This window comes from Phalangium opilio, unplaced genomic scaffold (assembly GCF_054372755.1).
Source record: "Phalangium opilio isolate 3A_F unplaced genomic scaffold, DU_Popi_V2 ptg000217l_1, whole genome shotgun sequence".
Taxonomy (NCBI): domain Eukaryota; kingdom Metazoa; phylum Arthropoda; class Arachnida; order Opiliones; family Phalangiidae; genus Phalangium; species Phalangium opilio.
The window spans coordinates 3,644,640-3,667,108 of record NW_028324218.1 but is presented as its reverse complement, the minus strand read 5'-3'; the positions used below and the strand labels follow the sequence as shown (position 1 = coordinate 3,667,108).

At 34.8% G+C, this 22,469-nt stretch overlaps 2 protein-coding genes across 3 annotated transcripts in view; both read right to left on the bottom strand.

Moving 5' to 3' along the window:
* Positions 1–2,687: 2,687 nt before the first annotated feature.
* On the bottom strand, positions 2,688–6,688 carry Mdh2 (malate dehydrogenase 2). The gene is made up of 7 exons (XM_089856062.1): positions 6,517–6,688; positions 6,162–6,356; positions 4,719–5,012; positions 4,474–4,650; positions 4,337–4,387; positions 3,041–3,142; positions 2,688–2,927 (listed from the first exon to the last, which is right to left on the bottom strand). Exons 1-7 carry the CDS (start codon positions 6,577–6,579, stop codon positions 2,799–2,801), a joined length of 1,011 nt encoding a protein of 336 aa, XP_089712188.1. The 5' UTR covers positions 6,580–6,688; the 3' UTR covers positions 2,688–2,798.
* Positions 6,689–6,817: 129 nt separating this feature from the next.
* Positions 6,818–22,469, bottom strand: part of LOC149615731 (uncharacterized) — a 32,402-nt gene continuing 16,750 nt past the window's right edge. For both annotated transcript variants that reach the window (XM_089856060.1, XM_089856059.1), the window contains exons 3-4: positions 21,708–22,240; positions 6,818–7,875 (exon numbers count right to left, since the gene is read on the bottom strand). In XM_089856060.1, the coding sequence (XP_089712186.1) occupies positions 7,683–7,875; positions 21,708–22,240 (726 nt within the window). In that variant the 3' untranslated portion in view covers positions 6,818–7,682. The remainder of the gene's footprint in view (positions 7,876–21,707; positions 22,241–22,469) is intronic.

Here is a 22,469-nt window from a genome sequence, read left to right as displayed (position 1 = left end):
CCGAGTCTTATAGTAAATTCCGTCGTTGGGGGCGCTTCGAAGTGTGTCACGTGGCCGCTAGTTCAAATAAGTGAACACACCATTAGGCCTATAAAATTATAATTTCTTCATGATTTAGATGTCAGTAAATACGTAACTACGTATGCAGCGCCCCTAGCGGCAATTTATGAACTATACATTGCTTACACGAAAGTCTAGCAGAATTTTATCAGGCCCTAAGATGTCAGTAAATACGTAACTACGTATACAGCGCCCCTAGCGGCAATTTATGAACTATATATCTAAGCTTTGTCTACGAAGGGATTTTGCTTTCACGAAAGTCTAGCCGAATTTTATCAGGCTTAAGATGTCAGTTAATACGTAACTACGTATACAGCGCCCCTAGCGGAAAATGTGTCAATGCTTAATTATCCGTTCATAACTAGTAAAATAATAATAACTCGTAGCCCCTAAGTAAAACCTTTAATGGTAATAAATTAATTACACGTAACCCTTTATTAAAATCATATACATGTCTGTAACTTTATTGACAAGAAAAGCAATAAAAATTACTCATTAAATCGAAGAAATAATTATTTCATTTTATTTATTCTATAGTACATTTATAAAGTATAAACAAAGTATATAGATATAAAAACTAAAAGTGAGACGCTCGCGGCGGTAGACGGCCGAACTAGATTCAAGCTCCCGCGTCCGTGTTCCGCGGCTTTAGGTTCAGAATAAGGGGGTAGGAAGTTTTTTGGAACTCGACCAATTTTTAGCCACATCGTAGTATACGATAGGCTCTTAGTTTGACCCGAGCCAAAGTAGCTGTAGTAGTAGTAGTAGTGGCCGGGGTAGGTTTTCGTTATCGTCAGATTTTAGCTTAAAAGGAATTCAATAGTACCTCAAACCCCCCAATAGTGGTAGGCTGGTAGCTGAGCGCAGTTAGAGATTTCATATTAATTAAAATCTTTTCAAATCGCACCCGGAAATTGAACCCGGGTCGCTGGCACAGAAGTAAGACACGCTACCACTGAACCATAGAGACTCGATAGAACATGCGAGTTTTTATCCTTTAGTTTATTTCTAAAGTGTCGAGGAAGGGGGGAGGGTACCTCTCTATCTGTGGGGTCGAATACCTTTGAATTTTTATCTGTGGGGTCGGACACTTCTGATTTTTTTAGGGTCTTTGAATTTTTTCTTTTTATTTATGTGCTAATTAAGTAGATAACGATGTGGCTACTATTATGGCACAGCCCTTGGACCATCTTGTTTTTCTCTCTAGTGTAGGCGCGATGGAAGCGGCATAAAACTCTCAAATTTGTTCACTGGTACCAGGATCTATTATCAATGCTTACAATGATACGATAATTTATTGATATGAATGAATGATGTGTCCAGATCCTTATTAACAAATTTTAAGCAGCATAGTAGTATATAACTTCAAGTTCAAAGTTTTCCCATGCTTCCGGAAATTGGGTTCTTGGATGGGTAACAACGTTTTAGGCTGGAAACTGAAGTATTAGCATGGATAACCTTGCGCACTCCAAATGTAACTAAGGATGTTGGTAAGAATCATTTTACAACTACCCCGCATTGTGGTGGTACACTTCTCTCGAAGAGAAGTATTATATACATCTGATCATAAGTGCGTAAGATATGTTCCATAAGTTTGTCATTGGTTACAAACTGGAGCTTGTCACGAAGTGGCGTGATGAAACGTCACAGATTCAGGGTAAAGCGACGCCTGGTGAGGCGCTGTCAAAGGCTTAGGACAGACTAGGAAGATGAAGGTCCCGCAAAACAGAGTGGAGTCAATCCACCTTATTCCCAATTTCGCCGGAAGTTAGGCTTAGCTCGGGCTTCATGGGGATGAGTAACGGGAAGAAATTGGTCTGTCGTCTGCTACAGTTCATATTTATGGCTTTTGTAGCAGACGACAGACGAATTTCTTCCCGTTACTCACCCCCATGAATCCCGAGCTAAGCCTAACTTCAGGTGAAAAGGAATAAGGTGGGTTCTCGCGACGTTCTCCCTTGAGCTAGCTCTCAGTAAGTCTCTAGCATCACGGAGTAAAGTTCGTGTCATCCTTATAGAACATATCTTATAAACAAAGCAAGTAGTCCACTAAGCCTTGCGAAACCGAAACCGTATCGTTACCGTTTTAAGTTCGTAAATCATCCTAAAGAGGGCGCCCATTACCTAAGTCCGAAAGCATAGTTTAAGAAACGTTATCAGATGGCGTTCTGTTCGTATTTGGATACGTGACGTTAGTAAACGATACAGTTTCGCAAAGGCTTAGTGGACTACTTGCTTTAGTCTCTAGCATCACGGAGTAAAGATCGTGTCATTCATCCTTATAGAACATATCTTATAAACTTATGATTTATTCCCTTTCGCCGGAAGTTAGGCTTAGCTCGGGCTTCATGGGGATGAGTAACGGGAAGAAATTGGTCTGTCGTCTGCTACAGTTCATATTTATGGCTTTTGTAGCAGACGAAAGACGAATTTCTTCCGTTACTCACCCCCATGAATCCCGAGCTAAGCCTAACTTCTGGTGAAAGGGAATAAGGTGGATTCTCGCGACGTTCTCCCTTGAGCTAGCTATCAGTAAGTCTCTAGCATCACGGAGTAAAGATAGAGTCATCCTTATAGAACATATCTTATAAACTTATGATTTATGAAAGCAATAATAAAAGGAAGAAAACAGAGCAAAGTTCTTTTATTTACGTCAATTCATTTATTTTTAATTTACAAGTAATTAACTAAATGTATTTAAGTTTTTATTTAAATTGTTTCTAAGAAAGAAGACAGGATTACTTCTTTCCTACAAACTCCTCGCCTTTCTTGATATTTGCCTTCAACTCGGGCAAAGCTTTCTTAACCAAATCAGCTTCGAAATCGGTCAATTTTCCCAATCCAAGATTTTTAACCAGACCAGATGGCTTCAAGGTTCAAGATAAGAAACATTTTTAATTATTAATTATAAATTATAAATACGCGATTATCCCAAACTAAATTAAAGACTTAATTGATCTAAATTAATTAATTAACTTACACCCAAATGAAGTGGAGTGGCAAAATAGGTTGCCTCAGTTAAATCAGAACGGACAAAAGCACATTCAATAACGTCTTTCTTTCCCTTCATAGCGTGTGCCAACTAAATTAAAATAATTAATTAAAAAATTACTCTAAATTAAAATTATAATAGATTGAAGAATAAACTAATTAAAATTTAAATATATTTAACAATGAACTATATTAAAATTAAAATATTATAAAAACTAAAATTATGATTAAATTAAATTAAAATATTATAAAAACTAAAATTATGATTAAATTAAATTAAAATATTATAAAAACTAAAATTATGATTAAATTCAATTAAAATATTATAAAAACTAAAATTATGATTAAATTAAATTAAAATATTATAAAAAATAAAATTATGATTAAATTAAATTAAAATATTATAAAAAATAAAATTATGATTAAATTAAATTAAAATATTATAAAAAATAAAATTATGATTAAATTAAATTAAAATATTATAAAAAATAAAATTATGATTAAATTAAATTAAAATATTATAAAAAATAAAATTATGATTAAATTAAATTAAAATATTTTAAAAATAAAATGATTAAATTAAATTAAAATATTATAAAAATAAAATTATGATTAAATTAAATTAAAATATTATAAAAATAAAATTATGATTAAATTAAATTAAAATATTATAAAAATAAAATTATGATTAAATTAAATTAAAATATTATAAAAATAAAATTTTGATTAAATTAAATTAAAATATTATAAAAATAAAATGATTTAATTAAATTAAAATATTATAAAAAATAAAATGATTAAATTAAATTAAAATATTATAAAAATAAAATGATTAAATTAAATTAAAATATTATAAAAATAAAATGATTAAATTAAATTAAAATCTGATAAAAATAAAATGATTAAATTAAATTAAAATATGATAAAAATAAAATGATTAAATTAAATTAAAATATTATGAAAATAAAATGATTAAATTAAATTAAAATATGATAAAAATAAAATGATTAAATTAAATTAAAATATTATAAAAATAAAATATGATTAAATTAAGTTAAAATAGAAAAATTAAGATAAAATTAAATTTAATTAAAATAGAAAAATTAAGATAAAACCAAATAAAATTAAAATAGAAAAATTAAGATAATAGATTTGATTTAAAATGAAGTAATTATATATTTAACTGAATTAAAATAATTATAATAAATTAAAATAATCATAAATTTAACTAAATTGAAATAATTAGAGATTAATTGAACTGATTTAAAATTAAATTAATACATACAGAATTGGCAAATCGAGCTCCGGCAAATGCCATTGACAAAGTGGCTGAACCCTACAGAAAATAAAATATCTCAGAAATTAAAAATTGAAACAATTAATAACTAAACATTAAATATAAATAAAAAATGAAATAGTTACAGCTCCAGCTTTAGCTTGTACAACTTCAGTACCAGCTTCCTGAATTCTCTTGGTCAAAGGTTCCAAAGTTTCTTTGGGAAATGAAATAGCAGGAGTTGCTTGAGAAATCAAGGGAACAATAGTAACTCCAGAATGACCTCCGATAACCGGAACATTAACACTAGTCACGTCCAAACCCTTCATAAAACAATTAAAAGCCATAATTAATCACTCAATTTAATTAAATTAAATTTAACTTTACATACCTTTAATTCAGCCACAAAAGTGTTAGCTCGAACTACATCCAAAGATGTAACACCAAAAATACGATTTGGGTCATAAACATTGTGTTTCTTGAAGATTTCAGAGGCAATAGGTACTGTAGAATTAACTGGGTTTGATATAATGCAAATCATAGCTTTCGGGCATGTTTTGGCACAAGCTTCAGCCAAATCTCGGACAATGGAAGCGTTAGTGTTGAATAGATCATCACGAGTCATGCCTGGTTTTCTGGGGACACCAGCTGGGATCATAACAATTTCGCAACCTTCTAAGGCAGCCTAAAATATCGTTAAAATAATTGTACCTAACTTATATTACGCTAAAAACCCCTTAAATAACTTAATACATCGTTAGAATTTACTTAAATAACATTTTAGGCCTAAAAAAAGGTCAAATTTAGGCCTAACTTTGCTAATATTCGTTGGAAATCCTCTAAAGCAGCCTAAAATCATTATATCTCACTTATATGACACTAGAAACCTCTTTAATAACTTGAAATATAGTTAGAATTTACTAAAATAACATTTTAGGCCTAAAAACAAGGTCAATTTTAGGCCTAACTTTGCTAAGATTTGTTGGAAATCTTCTAAAGCAGACTAAAAAATCATTAAAATAATTGTATCTCACTTATATTACACTAAAAACCTCTTAAATAACTTGATACATAGTTAGAATTTACTAAAATAACATTTTAGGCCTAAAAAAAGGGTCAAATTTAGGCCTAACTTAACTAAGATTTGTTGGAAATCTTCTAAAGCAGCCTAAAATATCATTAAAATCATTGTATCTAACTTATATGACACTAAAAACCTCTTAAATTAACTTAATACATCGTTAGAATTTACTTAATTAACATTTTAGGCCTAAAAATAGGTCAAATTTAGGCCTAACTTTGCTAGGATTCATTGGAAATATTCTAAAGCAGCCTAAAATATCATTAAAATCATTGTATCTAACTTATATGACACTAAAACCCTCTAACTAACTTGATACATAGTTATAATTTACCAAAATAACATTTTAGGCCTAAAAACAGGTCAAATTTAGGCTAACTTTGCTAAGATTTGTTGGGAATATTCTAAAGCAGCCTAAAATATCATTTAAATCATTGTATCTAACTTATATGACACTAAAAACCTCTTAAATAACTTAATACATAGTTAGAATTTACTAAAATAACATTTTAGGCCTAAAAACAGGTCAAATTTAGGCCTAACTTCGCTAAGATTCCTTGGAAATCTTTAAAATCATCCTAAAATATTATTAAAATCATTGTTTCTAACTTATATGACACTAAAAGCCTCTTTAAGTCTTAAATAACTTGTTATATGATTAAATAACATTTTAGGCCTAAAAAAAGGTCAAATTTAGGCCTAACTTAGATAAGATCTATTGGAAATTTAAATAGGCAAGTTTAAAATACTTACGTTTAGTTGATCTGGGCCCATAAATCCTTTAACTTTAGCTGGGGTATTGATGTGACTTAAATCAGCAGCGACACCAGGAGTATGAGCAATATCGTAAAGTGATAATGATGTTACAACTGGATTTTGTTTAAGAAGTAAGGACATTGGTTGACCAATTCCACCACTGGCACCGAGAACGGCAACTTTAACATTGTTCTAAATCAAAATTAAACATAAATTAAATATAATACCGAACTTATTGATCCATTGGCATTGACAAGGTCAACTCAAGTCATCAACTTTCCATTTTCAGCCATAAACTGAAGCCAAGGCTTAACGATTTCTACGGAATATTATAAGAAAACTTAAGATTTACCTGCGTTGAAGTGGAAAAACTTTTAGCGGCGGATGCGCAGGGTTTAGCTAATCGGGAAAACATGATAACTCACAATAATTTAACTGTACTTAATTTAGATTTAAGTTTCACCGGACAAAGGGTCACACACCAATTCGATCCAAGGGCAGTGTGAAAAGAAGAAGGTCGATAATTTCATTCGCCGGTAGAGGGATGCAGCGTCTGCTAAATATTTAAAGGGCTGAACATAACTGGCGCCAATTTCAAACCTTTTAAAATAACGTGGTATGTGTTAATAATATCGGAATAATAATGATTGCGATTAGAAAATTGACGGATTTTAATGATTTTTTAAAGAAGCTACAGATAAAATGACGATTAAAATTTTGTTATGGTTAGATATTAAAATTCTGTTAAGCCTTAGTCTAACATTGTTATGGATTTATGCGCGGGAAATAGGAATTAGGCTTAGATAATGGGGTTGGTAAAGGACGTTAGATGTATTATGGGGGCTGGAAAACAATCTAGTATTTACAATATTAAAAACCGGTGACACCGAAATAATTTACAAACTTTACAATGTTTAATATCTTTTTTTCGTCTTTAAAAACTACTTCTTTCTTAAGTAACAACACCACAATATTTCACTTAAATGTTTTCTCTAAAAAATCCAATGTTTTATCTACGTTTTCACGGATTTTATAATAGGAACTGTTTATGCATAGGCCTACTTTGCAAATTACGGTTAATTTAAACGAGAATTTTTGTAGAATTAATCTAAGGATTATGTTTTTTCTTTTTCTTTTTCTTTTTTTTTTACACCCACATAGGTCACTCACCAAAAGGGGCAACTTACAAAATACGATAATATTAATTAAGTACAAAAAATAAAGTGGTTTCATACAGTCTATTTCGACCATTAAACCCCTGCATGAACTGTACTGATTTAAACCAGTTGCGCGTAGCAGACGACACGCGGCGAAATTTAGAAAGTGAACCACTTTAGGCTTAAAAACTTTCGTTTTAAGAGATTGTCAGGATAATTTTCGTTCGCGTTGAAAAAGTTCGATTGGTCTACACATCTCAATCACACGATTTACTTCATTTTCGAAACAGCCAATGGGAACCTTGCCTTTGGATTTGTAATGTGATACGGAGGCCAATAAGAGGGCGGGATTGGAGAGTTTCTAATAAGTCAGCGCGTCTTTCAAATGTGCTGTTTTCTGCTTCTCGTGTTTTAAACATTTCCCCCACCATGATCTCTTGGCGCAAACTTTAACGGCTTTGAAGTTGAAACATTTCGTTTGAACCACGTTGAAGAATAGTTTTCCAACCATATTTGAAGGTGCTGTGTCCGCTAACTTGAGACAGGCTCGAAATCTGTACAAAAATACAACGAAAAGCAATTGAAAATATCAGAAAAAGATTTATTAGAGAAAAACAGAAGCGCTAGCTCGCTTGCTGGTTTTCAATTTACACTTTGAATATAAAAAAGCATCGTCATGGGTGGGCCAAGGCCTAAGTCTTTTGTACTTTTTCCCCAGTTTAAAATAGACACACCCTTTAGTTTTAGCGGCCTAAATTTATCATAGATACACTGGACATCACTGAAGTATATATCTTGAAGTTTAAATTGTTAATTTAAATCATTAGGCCTTTGCTGTCTTAAGCCTTGGTCATCTAAAAAATAATTTTTTGAAACTAGGCTTAATTGAACATTATAGGCGTTACGGTTTAAAGTAAGCCATCTCCGAATTAGTAATGGTTTGTAAAAGGGCCTCAAGTGAAGGAAATAAGTTGTTACACGTATTCGGCCACTCCTTGAAAGTTTCATAGGGGTTTTATTAGGGGTATTGTAAATACCTTTGTATTTTTAAAAGTAGAAAAGGTATAAAAACGGTATTAACCCGAGGCTAAATGCCTACTTTAAAAATCGTAAACCTACAAGGGACTTTCTTTCGAGCATGGTTTGAATAATACCATAGAAAGATTTCGAAGAATTGATAAACTTTTTGTTTGCACTAAAAAAGCCTTCTTCATCTTCACTCTTTCGGTATTGGGGAATTATTTGGTACAGGACTGGTTACGTTGTAGCCGAATCTAACGTCTTTGTGTCCACCCTAAATCAAGCAGACGACACTGCAACCCCGCCCATTTTTATAAACGGTCCATAGTTAGACTAAAATTGTTTGAGTTGCAATTGAAACAACAAACAGATGTCAAAAACCTCTGTAATTAGGCTTAGATTCCAATTTAAAACCGTCGGCTCACTTCTGATCTGTTCTCTGAAACATTTATGACCTTAAAAATCATAAATTATAGAATTCCTTTCTCAAACGGTTCGGTTTTTGGCGGGAAAAATCTTTTCAAAAACCTTTTCACGCAATCCATTGAAGATTTGGGCCTATTTTTTTCTTTTTCTAACAAAAGGTGTTTTATGTTATGTCCTTTCCCTTCTTAACCCAAAATCCGAACCCAGGTGGGTAGAGGGCTATAAAAAATCATGTCCAACTTCAACGCGCGTAATTTGTATTCTAGGAGGTGCGTATGTAGGTTTTAAAAAAAGGGTAAAATTCCACACTGGAATCATCTGTGATTATCACTTTAAATCACCCCCTAACTTGTCTGGAGCTGACGGGGAATAGTTTTCCGCATGAATGGGGTAATTCTCTACCCAAAAACTAGCTGGAAATGAGTCACTATGAACACTATACTCACAACTTACCATACTTGAAGTTGATAAACACTACTTTCTTTCTTTGGGATATTTTACATTGCGTATTCATTCGCTTCAGACTTTCACGTGCGTTGAACAGGAATTTATATATAAATGCACGCGCCTTTTCTCGTGGTCTGTATCGATATATCACAACTAAACGAGTGTTTTCAAGATAAATATCATGTTACATTCCATTTTTGGCGGGAATTTAGCCTATAAAGTGGCGGCAACATCGTCTATAATTTTGGCGGGAATTTTGCCTAGATACTTGTGTTAATTAGGCCTAGAAATTGGCGAGAATTAGGCCTAGATACTGGCGGAAATTAGGCCTAGATACTGGTTACTGGAGAGAATTAGGCCTAGATACTGGAGAGAATTAGGCCCTAGATACTGGAGAGAATTAGACCCTAGATACTGGAGAGAATTAGGCCCTAGATAGTGGAGAGAATTAGGCCCTAGATAGTGGAGAGAATTAGGCCCTAGATAGTGGAGAGAATTAGGCCCTAGATAGTGGAGAGAATTAGGCCCTAGATATTGGAGAGAATTAGGCCCTAGATAGTGGAGAGAATTAGGCCCTAGATCGTGGAGAGAATTAGGCCCTAGATCGTGGAGAGAATTAGGCCCTAGATAGTGGAGAGAATTAGGCCCTAGATAGTGGAGAGAATTAGGCCCTAGATAGTGGAGAGAATTAGGCCCTAGATAATGGAGAGAATTAGGCCCTAGATGGTGGAGAGAATTAGGCCCTAGATAGTGGAGAGAATTAGGCCCTAGATGGTGGAGAGAATTAGGCCTTAGATAGAGGAGAGAATTTTGCCCTGAATAGTGGAGAGAATTAGGCCCTAGATAGTGGCGAGAATTAGGCCTAGATACTTGAGGGAAATAGGCCTATAATATTGGCGGGAATTAGGCCTATAATATTGGCGGGAAAATCGCTGCAGGAATCCATCTTAGAAGTATATAAACCCATCTTTATAACTTATTTACATTTTAACAAACTCATCGCAATTTGGAATGTTCTGTTTATCAGTGTAAATTTGACGCTCATAAAAACGTCTCAATCTTTTCAACCCTTTAATTACCGAAGAAAATCTGGTGTATGTTACTGAGTCGATCATAAATAAGAAAACGAAAACGAGGAGAGGAGAGGCCTAAAGCACTTCCTTAAAAGAAGAAGTGTAATAGAAAATGTTCAGAGATGATTAAGATATCAAAGACTACCGACCATGTACAAGGCATGCAGCGAGGGCCAAATCTATTTGGCATCAAATACCGGATTCCAGAATTTCCCGGGTTTTTTACCTCCAGCATAGCTTTAAATCTTTATCTTGCCGAATAAAACAGCTGGTGAGCTTTATAAAACATTAGAGAGTAAACAAGAAGTAGCGACTGAAGGAGTCCCATAAGTTCATAAGATATGTTCATTCCATATAAGTTTGTTTACAAAGGGGGCTTAGTAATGCAGACTAAATAGGAGTGCCTAGGTCCTAGCTGCAAAATTAATTAACCACCACCGAGTGTACTTAGGACTTCAATTTAATTCGCTTCCGTCGTTCTCCTTCTCGAACTAATTATCTCGAGCTGTAAGTCTCTCAGTAGCATTACGAATCGTCATACTTATCATTTAACATATCTTATAAACTTATGATTATAGGCCTAGTAACTTACTAAATTTAAATTTGAGCAAAAACCGTTAATTATTGAGTGAAATTAAATACCTAATCATTCGCAGCTCCTCAAGACCTTTAATTTGAGTACTCACAAGATAGGGTTATAATCTTAATTACAATCAGTAATTAACTTAATTAAATTTAAAATAAATATGCCTTGTTTATACTCATTCGAAAGCTAATTACGAGTACTACCCATCAATAGAAACTAAACTTAATTTCGCTTTCATAAGTTTAAATTAAAGCCCATAATATGTTATATTGAACCTTAATTCGGTTGAAATCACATTAATGTTAAAACAAGCGTTAACTTTATGGTATAACAACTTTATCTAACTCATAACGGAAGCGTAAAACTCTTTCTGACCATTGTCCGAGATAATAATTCTATTACAAACCTCTTTCGGACACTTAACACTAACCACAGTGACCACGGCACACAAAGCCCGATAATAACTCCGAAGCAAACTTAGCCGAGCGTTTCCTAGATAACTTTTGTCGCTCGCCCGCCACAAGAAAACGAAATATCCTATCCAAAGAATTCTATCAATTTCTACATACCATCGTCAACCTAACGTATCTTCGTTTTAACCAAGGCTTATCGCCTAATCTATACTTCAAACTCTACTAGCAAGATAGGTTGACGAAAGAACCCCGTGTCTGGTACAGAAGTCAAGAGTATTTGAAACATTACGGGGAAACCCCCAGTAGACAACGTAAGTTGATATGAAACTACGGCTACAATATTGTATTTGGGTACTTGTAACAGTCCCAGATTTTCCCCACATCTTTATCGGAATAACGTTTAGGGTTAGGCACAACTGTTAGCAAAATATTCAGTGATCAAGGGAGAGTGTCTTGTCTTGTAATTTTTGTAATAGGTATTTTTACTGCCTTTGGAGTAAATTTGACTAAATTTTGGCTTTCTTTAGTGTTGACAGCAACTTTTTAAGGCATAAGGAGACTTTCTTTGGAACTGATTTGAATTGAACTATATTCAACTCAAAAACAAACTGAAACTACAAGTTAAAGTAGTAAATATCAATAAAATTTGATATTAAAATACTTAAACCTATTTTCAGTTACTAAGCCCAATCCTAATTGTATCTTGGAACTGATTTGAACTATAGTATTCTGAAAAAAGGTTCTGACAACCCTGAAACTGCACTTATAATGAAATATAAATAAAATTTTTACTTGAATACATAATCCTAATTGAAGGGAACCATTCATTTGAACTATAATGAACTTAAAAAGGCACTAACAACCCTGAAACTGCACTTTAATTACCGTTTTTAGTAGACAATGTAAATTTGTAACTCAAATACTTAAGCCTAATTCGAGTCCCTAAGCCTAATCCTTAATTATAAACACCACAACACAATCTATTGGATACTTGCAACGCCACCTCACTTTCTATTGGATCTTGCACGTTAAACCGCACCCAAAAACCACCCCTATTGGTTCCTTTCGTGTCTCGTGATCTTTTTGTGATGAACAAAAGACCACCGCCAAGGTAAAGATTTTCTTTATTTGTTACCCTAACAGATTGCCATTGATAAAGTCAAAAAGACATCGACCAAGGCTTAGGGAACTAAAGGCTATACTGCAAACTTCGATTGACACAAGAATGAACAAAAAACCTCACCGTAAATGTCGTTGATCGTTAAAGGGGGACAGAAAATGTAGTCATTAAATACCAAGGCAATTTAAGCACTCGACAAGATTTTCGGTAAGATAAGACAGTATTAAGTTTCAGTCTTAAAGCATACCATTGTAAAAGGCGGGGGATGGTTATATAACGAAAGCCTGGTAAATCAGTTTCAACTGTGGTTAATTCTCACGTTGAAAAATTAAATAGTTCGATAATACAATGAAAACAGTTAACTACCCCGCAAAAGAGAGGAAAAAACGGTAACCATGTAAAGATAAATTAGATTTTAATGTTATTAATTAAGTCTTTAAAAAAGGGGATGGAAAAATCGTTAAGAAATGCAAATTTTTATTTATTTATTTATTTAGGGTTTTGGTTTTACCATGCAGGGATAGATTTAATTTTAGAAGTAGGAATGGAGAACGGAACGGTTAGTATTTACTTCAGTTATTCCGACTCATACATAGCCCAGTATAGAGCCCCTCCCTCCAACCAACATGTAACGAAAAGTTTAAATTATCTTATTGGCTGCTCACTTAAACTATACGTTTTGATGACGTTGCTAACGGAGACGGCGAAAAATAATACGTAATTCCTTTTTACCTCTGTCGCTATGACCTGCCTCTTCTTTCATACCCCCCCCCACCCGTCCCGTGGAAGGGGGTCCGGGACTTAGACGCGCGCCCAGATATTACTCTGTTCTCCATTCCTACTTCTAAAATTAAATTTATCCCTGGTTTTATCAAAGATAAATTAGACAAACATGAAAGTGTAATAGTTATGGTTTAGGACGGACTTCAATTAGGTCTTGATTTATTTCTCTCTATGGTCGACCAATGGGCGATCTACTTTAATCACACTAAACACTAATTCCAATGTTCATAACTTTAACTTGTGTTAGGGGGTGCTCAGTACATGTCCCTTATGGGGGGGGGTCAAACAAAATCGGTGTGGTCATAAAAGTATAGATGTATATAGAACATTTTTAGACTCAAAATTGATTGATTTCCCATGGAACCAACCATCCCACTGCATGTACTTTTCCTTAGTAAACTAATATATGCCAATTTATCTTTGACTTGAATGTGTCAAAACCATGCAGACGACGTAAATCATCAAGAGCTTGTTTTTAAGGGAGTTAGGCTTAATAGCCAATCTTTTAACGCTTCTTCTTTCTAGACAAATTTGTCTTCAAAAGGTTAAGCCTATTTTTTGCGAAGTGCAAGATGTTTTAACTTGTTAACGTGATATAAAGAACATTTTAGATGCAACCCAATTAGGTTTACCAAGAAGTGATATCTAGTTTATTAGGGAGAAGGTATAAATTCGCCCCACATTTCCAGCTTTATCTCCAGTCCAAACGTAGACGTAGGTCCGGAGTTAATCCCCGCCTCTAAATTACAACCCCCAGCATCTCATTTGGTTCTCGAAAACTCGTGCACGTCAGCGCGACGCGAATGAGTATGAAAATTACAGTCATATTTTCCGACTGAGGAGAGGAGGCGAAATAGCCCGGCACCTCCTTTTACGTCCCCCCCCCCCTTGTATTATGAAAGGGGGACTACAAGACTATGGCCCGCGCCAATACTTAAGCATCTTATACCTTCTCCCTAATAAACTAGATATCACTTCTTGGTGATATAAATAACATTTTATATGCTAACTAAAGGCCTTTTCAAACGACATAACTTTTAACTGAACTAGATGGGTCAGCAAAAATTGGTTAGTGATCAGATTTTAATTTGGTGATTAAATTTCTTTATTCAACTCTAGTTGAATCATCTAATTGAGTCAAAAGTTCTAGCGTCAAAAATGCTTAATTCGAAAAGAAAATAATTTAAAGATCAAGAAATTCTACTGTTTCTAGGTGTACATAAACTAATCAATAAGAAAGAGGTCACACAGAGGTCAAACCAAGACGGATGGTCACGGTTAAAAGAGGTCAATGACTCTCTTGAGCCGATCTTGACCACTCCCTATGGTATACACGTAAACTCACCATTGTCTGAAACAACCAGGAACTAAAAAAACTAATTAAAAAGTTCAAAGGTCAATTGGGTGCAATGCTAAACGCTAAACCTAAAATATACAAAATACCCAATTTTGTTACTTAATTTAAAACCAAACCTTTGTCACGAAATTTGAAATAAACAAATGCAAAATCCTATGTGAAAAACGCTTGTAGGAGGAGCTACCATGACGTCATATGAGATCAAAATTGGATGCAATGCTAAGCCTTACTAAACTTTAAAATGAATTAATCCGTAATTTCGTTAATTAATTTAAAACTAATTAATACAAGCAAAATTAGCAATAAACAAAATAAAACCCCAAGTGAAATCCTTTAATGGGAGGAGCAACAGTGACGTCACTTGAAGGAAAATTAACACATTTCAGAAACCAAGTCTTAAGAACATTGGCTCTCCGATGAAATCAGTTAATTTTTATTACATTCACCTTTTTTTTATGCTGCAAAAACGGTAAACAAATTGCAATATCTATTGAATTAAAGCCAATACAAGCAAAGGCAGGGTGTTATCAGTACCAATCCCTATACCCTACCTTTCCCCATATTAGTTCAACTTCAAGACCAAAATATTTATAAAAAAAACCAAAACAACTAAACGTGAAATGTATTTTCAATAAATACAAGCATGATCACAAGAAGATTCTTGAACCAGCTATTTTAATGCATAAACCTTACATGTACCAAACCTAACCAAACCGAACTGTAAAAAAAGTTGCATAGCAGACAGGGAGAGAAAGAGAGAGCTTTGGGGGTTTTGACCCCTTGACCTTAGAGAGCAGGGGAATCGATCAGGCTGGAATTAGGGGTGACGGTTCCGCCAAAAGGGGGTCTTATGGGGTGCAAAACATTGCCGCCATGATCAGCTAGGGTAGGGTGGTCCCCCCAAAAACAAGCGAAGCGGCCCTCTATATACAAATCCCCTTCGAGGGATTTGAACCCCCTCCCTACCCTAGAAGTGAGACTAAGACCCCCCTGTTCATTGAAAGACATAGCCGGGCAGTAAGACTCTGTACTTCGACATGCTTTTTGATTGAATTATTTGACACACTTGAATTGGTAATTGCTAACCTACTATATAGGCCTATACAATTAATGATTTTGAAAATAAATTTTTACACGTTTCTGTTTTCTGGGTTATGTTATGTATGCTTATTAGCTTATTTACAGGTATGCTAATTTAATTGGTGTTATTACATTACACGCTTGTTATCGTATGGTTTTATTATGCCTAAACATCATAAGTGTTGTTCAGAATCGTAAATAGAGTTGTTGATACAGAGAAAATGTTTCAACTTTCGTTAGTTAAGTACTGATTCAAACTGAAGTGACTCATCAACTTTCTTGTAATATTGCAGTCTTTAGTAAAAACATAAGTTTATAAGTGATATGTTCCATAAGTATACATGACACTACCTATACGATTCGTAATGCTAAGTCTGAGAGACTTAGAGCAGCTCGAGATAACTAGTTCGAGAAGGAGAACGACGGAAGCGAGAATTAAATTGAAGTCCCAAATACACTCGATGGTGGTTAATTAATTTTGCAGCTAGGACCTATTCCATCTAGGTCCTATTTAGTCTGCATTACTAAGCCCCCTTTGACAGCAGCGCCTCACTCACTCACCAGGCCCCTCCCTCGCTTTACCTCCTCTCGAATCTATGGCCTACCTCACTCACTTCAAAATTACAAGCCTTTCAGTTTGTCATGACCAGAGATTAATTAAACAAACTTATGGAATGAACATATCTTATGAACTTATGGTAAAAACTAGACAGAGTGTTCCAAAAAGGACCAAAGTATAATGGGACCTTGTTCTATGGGAAATCAATCCACCTCGAGTCGAAAATGTAACTCTTATACTTCTATGACCACCGATTTTGTTTGACCCCTTAAGGGATGTACTGTACACCCCCTTAACAAATGTGAACAAGACCTTCTAACTTGTATAATGCAATTGGGATAAATTACGTCATCTTCAGGAGGTCCTAACAGGCTAACATTCCAGTCGAACGAATACAAATTCAAGTTATTCAACGTACAAAACATCGGCAGCAGCCAGCCGCAACCAAGGCTTAGTGAATTCGAAGCACCCCGTATCAAATTCACTGAATGTGCGGTTGCTTTGCATGACTCTCTGATCTGATGATGTATTTTTTTATATTATTTCGATACTTGTTCCAAGTTAAGTTGGACTTAATTTAACCTAGCAGACTACGAAACGACAATATAACCTTAAAATAACACTTGCTACGAAGACTTGCAGTTGGTACATACCATGGGGAATATCTATTGTGAAGAATTGATATTTGATATGTTACAAATGTTGTATGGAAAAATGTGTCTTGGATCTCGTTATGCGTCTATTGTTATTTGTGTGTCTTATGTCTGGTGTAGTCTGAAAAAGGGCGTTGTACCGATGGCCACTTGATTGCAAGGATGGTGCTATAATAAGACTTATATAAAGTTGAATGAATTCTTTGATCTTTGCGGCTGTGTTGTGTTTTTGGTGTGGTTTGATAAGTCCAGGTGTTCCTGAATGATTTTTTGACATAATTTTAAATGAATATTACCACTGATTTTAATCGAATTTTTTGACGGATCTATCAAGAAGTGTAAATGCCCATTCAGACGGTTCCCATTCCATCGGTCGCCTCGTTACTTTACGTTCATTTCCCCCTGTTTAGACGCCAGAGCAGACAACTTAAAACGAACCGCATATAAGTACTACCGAGGATGGTGATTTTTGAATCAAGACTTTTGAATACTAAAATAGCATAATCCAAATTCCAAAACAACAAATACCGCGCCAATATATCTAAATCTTTTCATGTATCGTCTGCTAATGCAGCCATAGCTCACTCGATCACGCTTCAGTAAGGCATGATAGGGTGATTTTTGATCCAAGACTTTCGAATACTAAAATAGTTGGTGATCCACATACAAAATTACAAATACCGTCTTAAAAATCCTTAAACTTTTCATATATCGTCTGCTAATGCAGCCATAGCTCACTCGATCACGCTTCAGTAAGGCATAATAGGGCGATTTTTGATCCAAGACTTTTGAATACTAAAATAACCCAAAGCAAAATGGCGAATACAATCTCAAGAACCCTTAAACTTTCCATATATCGTCTGCTAATGCATCCATATCTCACTCGATCACGCATCAGTAAGGCATGCATGATCGAGAGAGCTATGCCTAAAGAAAAGGCGCTAACGATGTGGCGCCATCTCGACACTGCAATACGAAACTGAAAGATATAGTTTTGAAACTAAACCCGTGCACGAATCTTTTACGTAATCGTCCCATTAAACAAGCATAGCAGCTTCACCATCGTTAACGTGCGGTTTTAGTGTAGTCTGAAGAGACCTTAAGCAATGGACTGCAGACTTTGAGATGCGTCCTTATGTCTTCAACAGATATTCCCCAAAATCATGTAGAACCGGAAACCTAGCGTGTGTTAAATACAGTACCATAGTAGCTTAAGTATTAAAGTGCTTTTACCAACCGTCTTACTGACTGTAAGACACCACTATCGTAAAATGGTTCACGTGACAACATTTCCACTTCCGGCTACCTTTTTAAAAGGTACTCTCTTTTTTGTTTCAAAGTCTTATAGAACATTTTTATTCCATAAAGATGTCTCGAATAAAGTCAATAGTTATTAGAGATATAACCATGCCTTCCACTGTATTGTTTCTATTTCGATAAATGAAATGTAGTCTGCTAGAAAATTTCTCCAATATATATGGATATTATTAACCCCTCCTCCCTTAAAAAAATAACCGGAAATTAGCTAGAGTTCTTTTGTGAGCGTTAAACGGAAGTGATTTCAATTGATTTAACCATTTTGGGTCTCTATGTCTTCATTATTAATTTTTAGAACTTCCGAAATAAAAAAAGGAATGCATGCCCCGAATAAATTTAAAAACTTTAATGAAATCAATAAATTTTCGTTGGTTTTTAAGCCGCCTTTGCCTAATTTTATTGAAATGTCATGGTTAGTTAATAAATGGTTGCAGGAAACTTGATGAAATGTGCTTTTGTTGGGATATGGGTTTTTCGAGGTAAAGATAACGGGATATATAGATGAGAGAGATAAACAGGAGATAAAAATGGAGAGAGATAAACAGGAGATATCGGTGAGAAGAGATAAACAGGAAATAACTGTTGGAGAGATATAAACAAGAGATAAAGACAGAAGATAACTGTTGGAAAGAGATAAACAAGAGATAAAGATAGGAGATAACTGTTGGAGTGAGATAAACAAGAGATAAAGACAGGAGATAACTGTTGGAGAGAGATAAAGATGAAGACAGATAAACAGGAGATACTGTTGGACAGAGAGATAAAAAGGAGATACTCAAGTCTGAAACAAATTTTTAAAAAATACTTCAACCATTTATCAACTAACCATGACAACTAAAAAAAAAATATTTTTTCCAATTTTTGAAGTTCCGCACGTGATTCGAAACTAAATTACGTTAATTAGCGTTTAAATTTCGTATTAATTTTCACCACGCGCGTGCTAGATGTGGGTAGACATAGACTTCACCCAAAGAAAATCGTATTGTCTTTTTCAAAGGTATAATCCCAAAAATTTCGATTGCTCATAAATTCACAAATCTTAAGCCAGTTTTCATGCACAATCATAAATATCGTGAATACTTTTCCTTTAAATAAAATACATCAGTCTGAGTTGTTAAGAAAATATTCCACGCGCTTTAAGACGTCTATAATTTCGTGCAGACAAATTTGATCAAAACTATTTTTATTTTATGGATTTTAGCATTAAGTATTCATACGCCGTATAAGCCACTTTGCTTACAAGTAGATAAGGTGATTAGATGTCTTATATCCACCCTATACGAGCCCGTAACAGATGCCACAACCGACGGACATACCTATGGTAGATTAGCTTCCAACATAAGTAAAGTAACAATACGCCTAAGTTCCTTGCATCTCATACCAAGACAAAAATAAATAACTAATGAATTAAGCTTCAAGTAGTAGTTGCAGGAATGCATACAGCTACTAGGAATCATTGTGTAGCCACCCATTTTGACTCAACGTATCTGGGCGGGTTTTGTGGGAGGAGCTAGCTAAACTAATCATTACCTATGATTAATTGTACCTCACGAATTTATAATCTATCTCTCTGCACCTTGCACGTGCCAAGGACCTAGCGTTGCTATCCAACCAGTGAAAATATCACAGTTAGAAAGATATATGAGCAGCGTGACGTTGATAGTAAGTTCTCAAGCCCCGCCCAAAAAACCAACATAGAAATCAACAAGGGGCAGAATGATTTCTTTTATCTATTTGTATTTCAAACTACTTAACTCATTTCATTTGAATTTTGACGCATTATTTGACATGGGAATGCGTTAGGCCTAACTTAATAAATTTACTTTTGTCTCTATCTGTATGGTTACGTTTCCCAAACACAAATGGACCCGTTGGACACATTCCTAACATCGTTTACTAACAGCCGGTGCAAGTTTCGATATTGTAATGAACTATCTCCCTTGTGTTTGTCTGCAACTCAGTATATACAGTCACTTCTTCTAACACTTTTAGACAATTTAGGCTAAAATAAGTTGGGATAGATAATACAAATAATACTTGTGGTAGATAAACTCCGGATATAGGGGTTTATATACGAACAAAATTTAATATTGTTTGGGAAAAATAGAAACCATGTTCGACCACGCCCCCTTAAGGCTAAAGTTGAAATTGAAAAATGTACTTTTTCTTATAAATAAAAGTAATCTTCGTTCGATTTTAAAGTTATTCCTAAGCCTAAACCTAAACCGGGCCTTATTCTTTATAGGCAGAAGCTTAAAAGAAGGTTTAGGCTTAGGTAAGACCAACGCTTCCACTATCGAAATATCGCAATTGATCCAGATGTTAAGCCTAATTCGGGACTAATAATTTTAAAGTGTAAATTTGGGTTTTAAAAACAAAGTCAATTTTACCCTGATCCAATAATACAAAGGGTATTTACAATTGACTATGTCCCGTACTACTGTAATTTATCTAGAACTTAAGCCTAACTCGGGCCTAATACTGTAATATTGCTTGCAAGTGTGAATTTGGGTTTTCAAAATAAGGCAAAGTTTAGAACAATTAACTTATAGCACGTGCAGTAACTCATCATGAACTAAGGCCTAATTCGGGCCTAATATTCTATTTGTTTCTTTTAATCTCTAAGCCTTGGTCCATGTAACTCCGCTGGTGGCCCGCACACGTCATCACGAAATTCGAAAGATTTACCATGGAGTCAATTATTGTTGATAAGTATGTTATCAGAGACATGGTGGAATTTTGAACCAATTATTTGTATAGTTACAACCTTGGGGAAAGTTTGTTAATTTTTTTCTTTATTGACGTGCATGGATCTGGGACTCGGGGTTGATATGTTATCCATCATTTTGATTGGCAGCCCGTGTCACGAGCACGTCACGAGGGTTTTTTTACAAACAAGAAATCCCTTAGGTTTGTGGTAATTATAAACCTATCTGTCGTGGATAAGTTTTGAAATGATACCTGAAATACCTTGTTTGTCTTAACTTCTTAAGTAAACATTATGGGTTAGTTTTACTAGAAGTATATAATACTTCTCTTCGTGAGAAGTGTACCACCACAAAACGGGTACACTAATGGTAGGATGATTGTTCTACCCAACATCATTTTACATTTGGAGTGCGCAAGGTTACTAAACCGCATCAAGAAGTGATATCTTGTTTATTAGGGAGAAGGTATAAATTCGCGCCACATTTCCAGCTTTATCTCCAGTCCAAACGTAGACGTGTCCGGAGTTAATCCCCGCCTCGAAATTGCAACCACCAGCATCTCATTGGTTCTTGAAAACTCGTGCACGTCAGCGCGACGCGAATGAGAAAAAAATTATTCATATTTTCCGACTGAGGAGAGCACACGAAATAGCCCCGTCTCCTTTTACGCCCCCCCATTGTATTTTGAAAGGGGGACTGCAGGACTATGGCGCGCGAATACTAAGGCATCTTATACCTTCTCCCTAATAAACTAAATATCACTTCTTGAACGAATCATGGCAAATACGCGATAAATAGTTCCCTATCTATTAGCGCTTAAGAAAAAGTCAATTATATAACTTACCTTTCATCGCAATCACAATGACTGATGGTATGAAATCGGTAATTGAAGAAGTTGAACTTGTCCGTAAAAGCTTCGATTGTGAAAGGACAATGATCGTGATCTCTGCAACATCTATCCGCGGCGGCATTGTACCCCAATTCGTTAAACTTCCGTCCAGAATTACCGGAACCACACCAATTGGTTCCGGGATACAGGAACAAGTCACGTTTAATCCTGTCCAGGAATCCAAGTTGTTGTTGATGGTAACCGTACGCTTGTCCCTTGGTACTTCTGGATTCGTAAATTTCACGGATACGTTGATGCAAGTCGTGGCATTGTCGTTTCAAATCCCGGTAGTTGGTCAGACTGGCGATATCGGATGGTAATTCGGACATCTTTCTGGATTTAAGTAATTGTAAAGTAGAGTCGTTTCGCAAAAAGTCGCAGGCCGGTAATTCGTTGCTTGAAGTTTCGTTGTTACGAGATGACAGGCTTCGAGCGCAGGCGAATTCTGGTTCCAGTTTTGACAGGAATTTATGAACTGTTTCCTTGTCCTGGAAACCGATAAATAAACCATGTTTATTTATTTAAAATAAATATTTGAATTTAATCCGCGTTATCAAGAAGTGATATCTAGTTTTTTAGGGAGAAGGTATAAGATGCCTAAGTTAGCTTGGTTTAGGCCCCACCCATTTATAAGTTAACGCATTGTTATTTCTGTATGAATCTGATATCATAAATTCATTAGATATGTTCCTTCCATAAGTTTGTTTAATTAATATC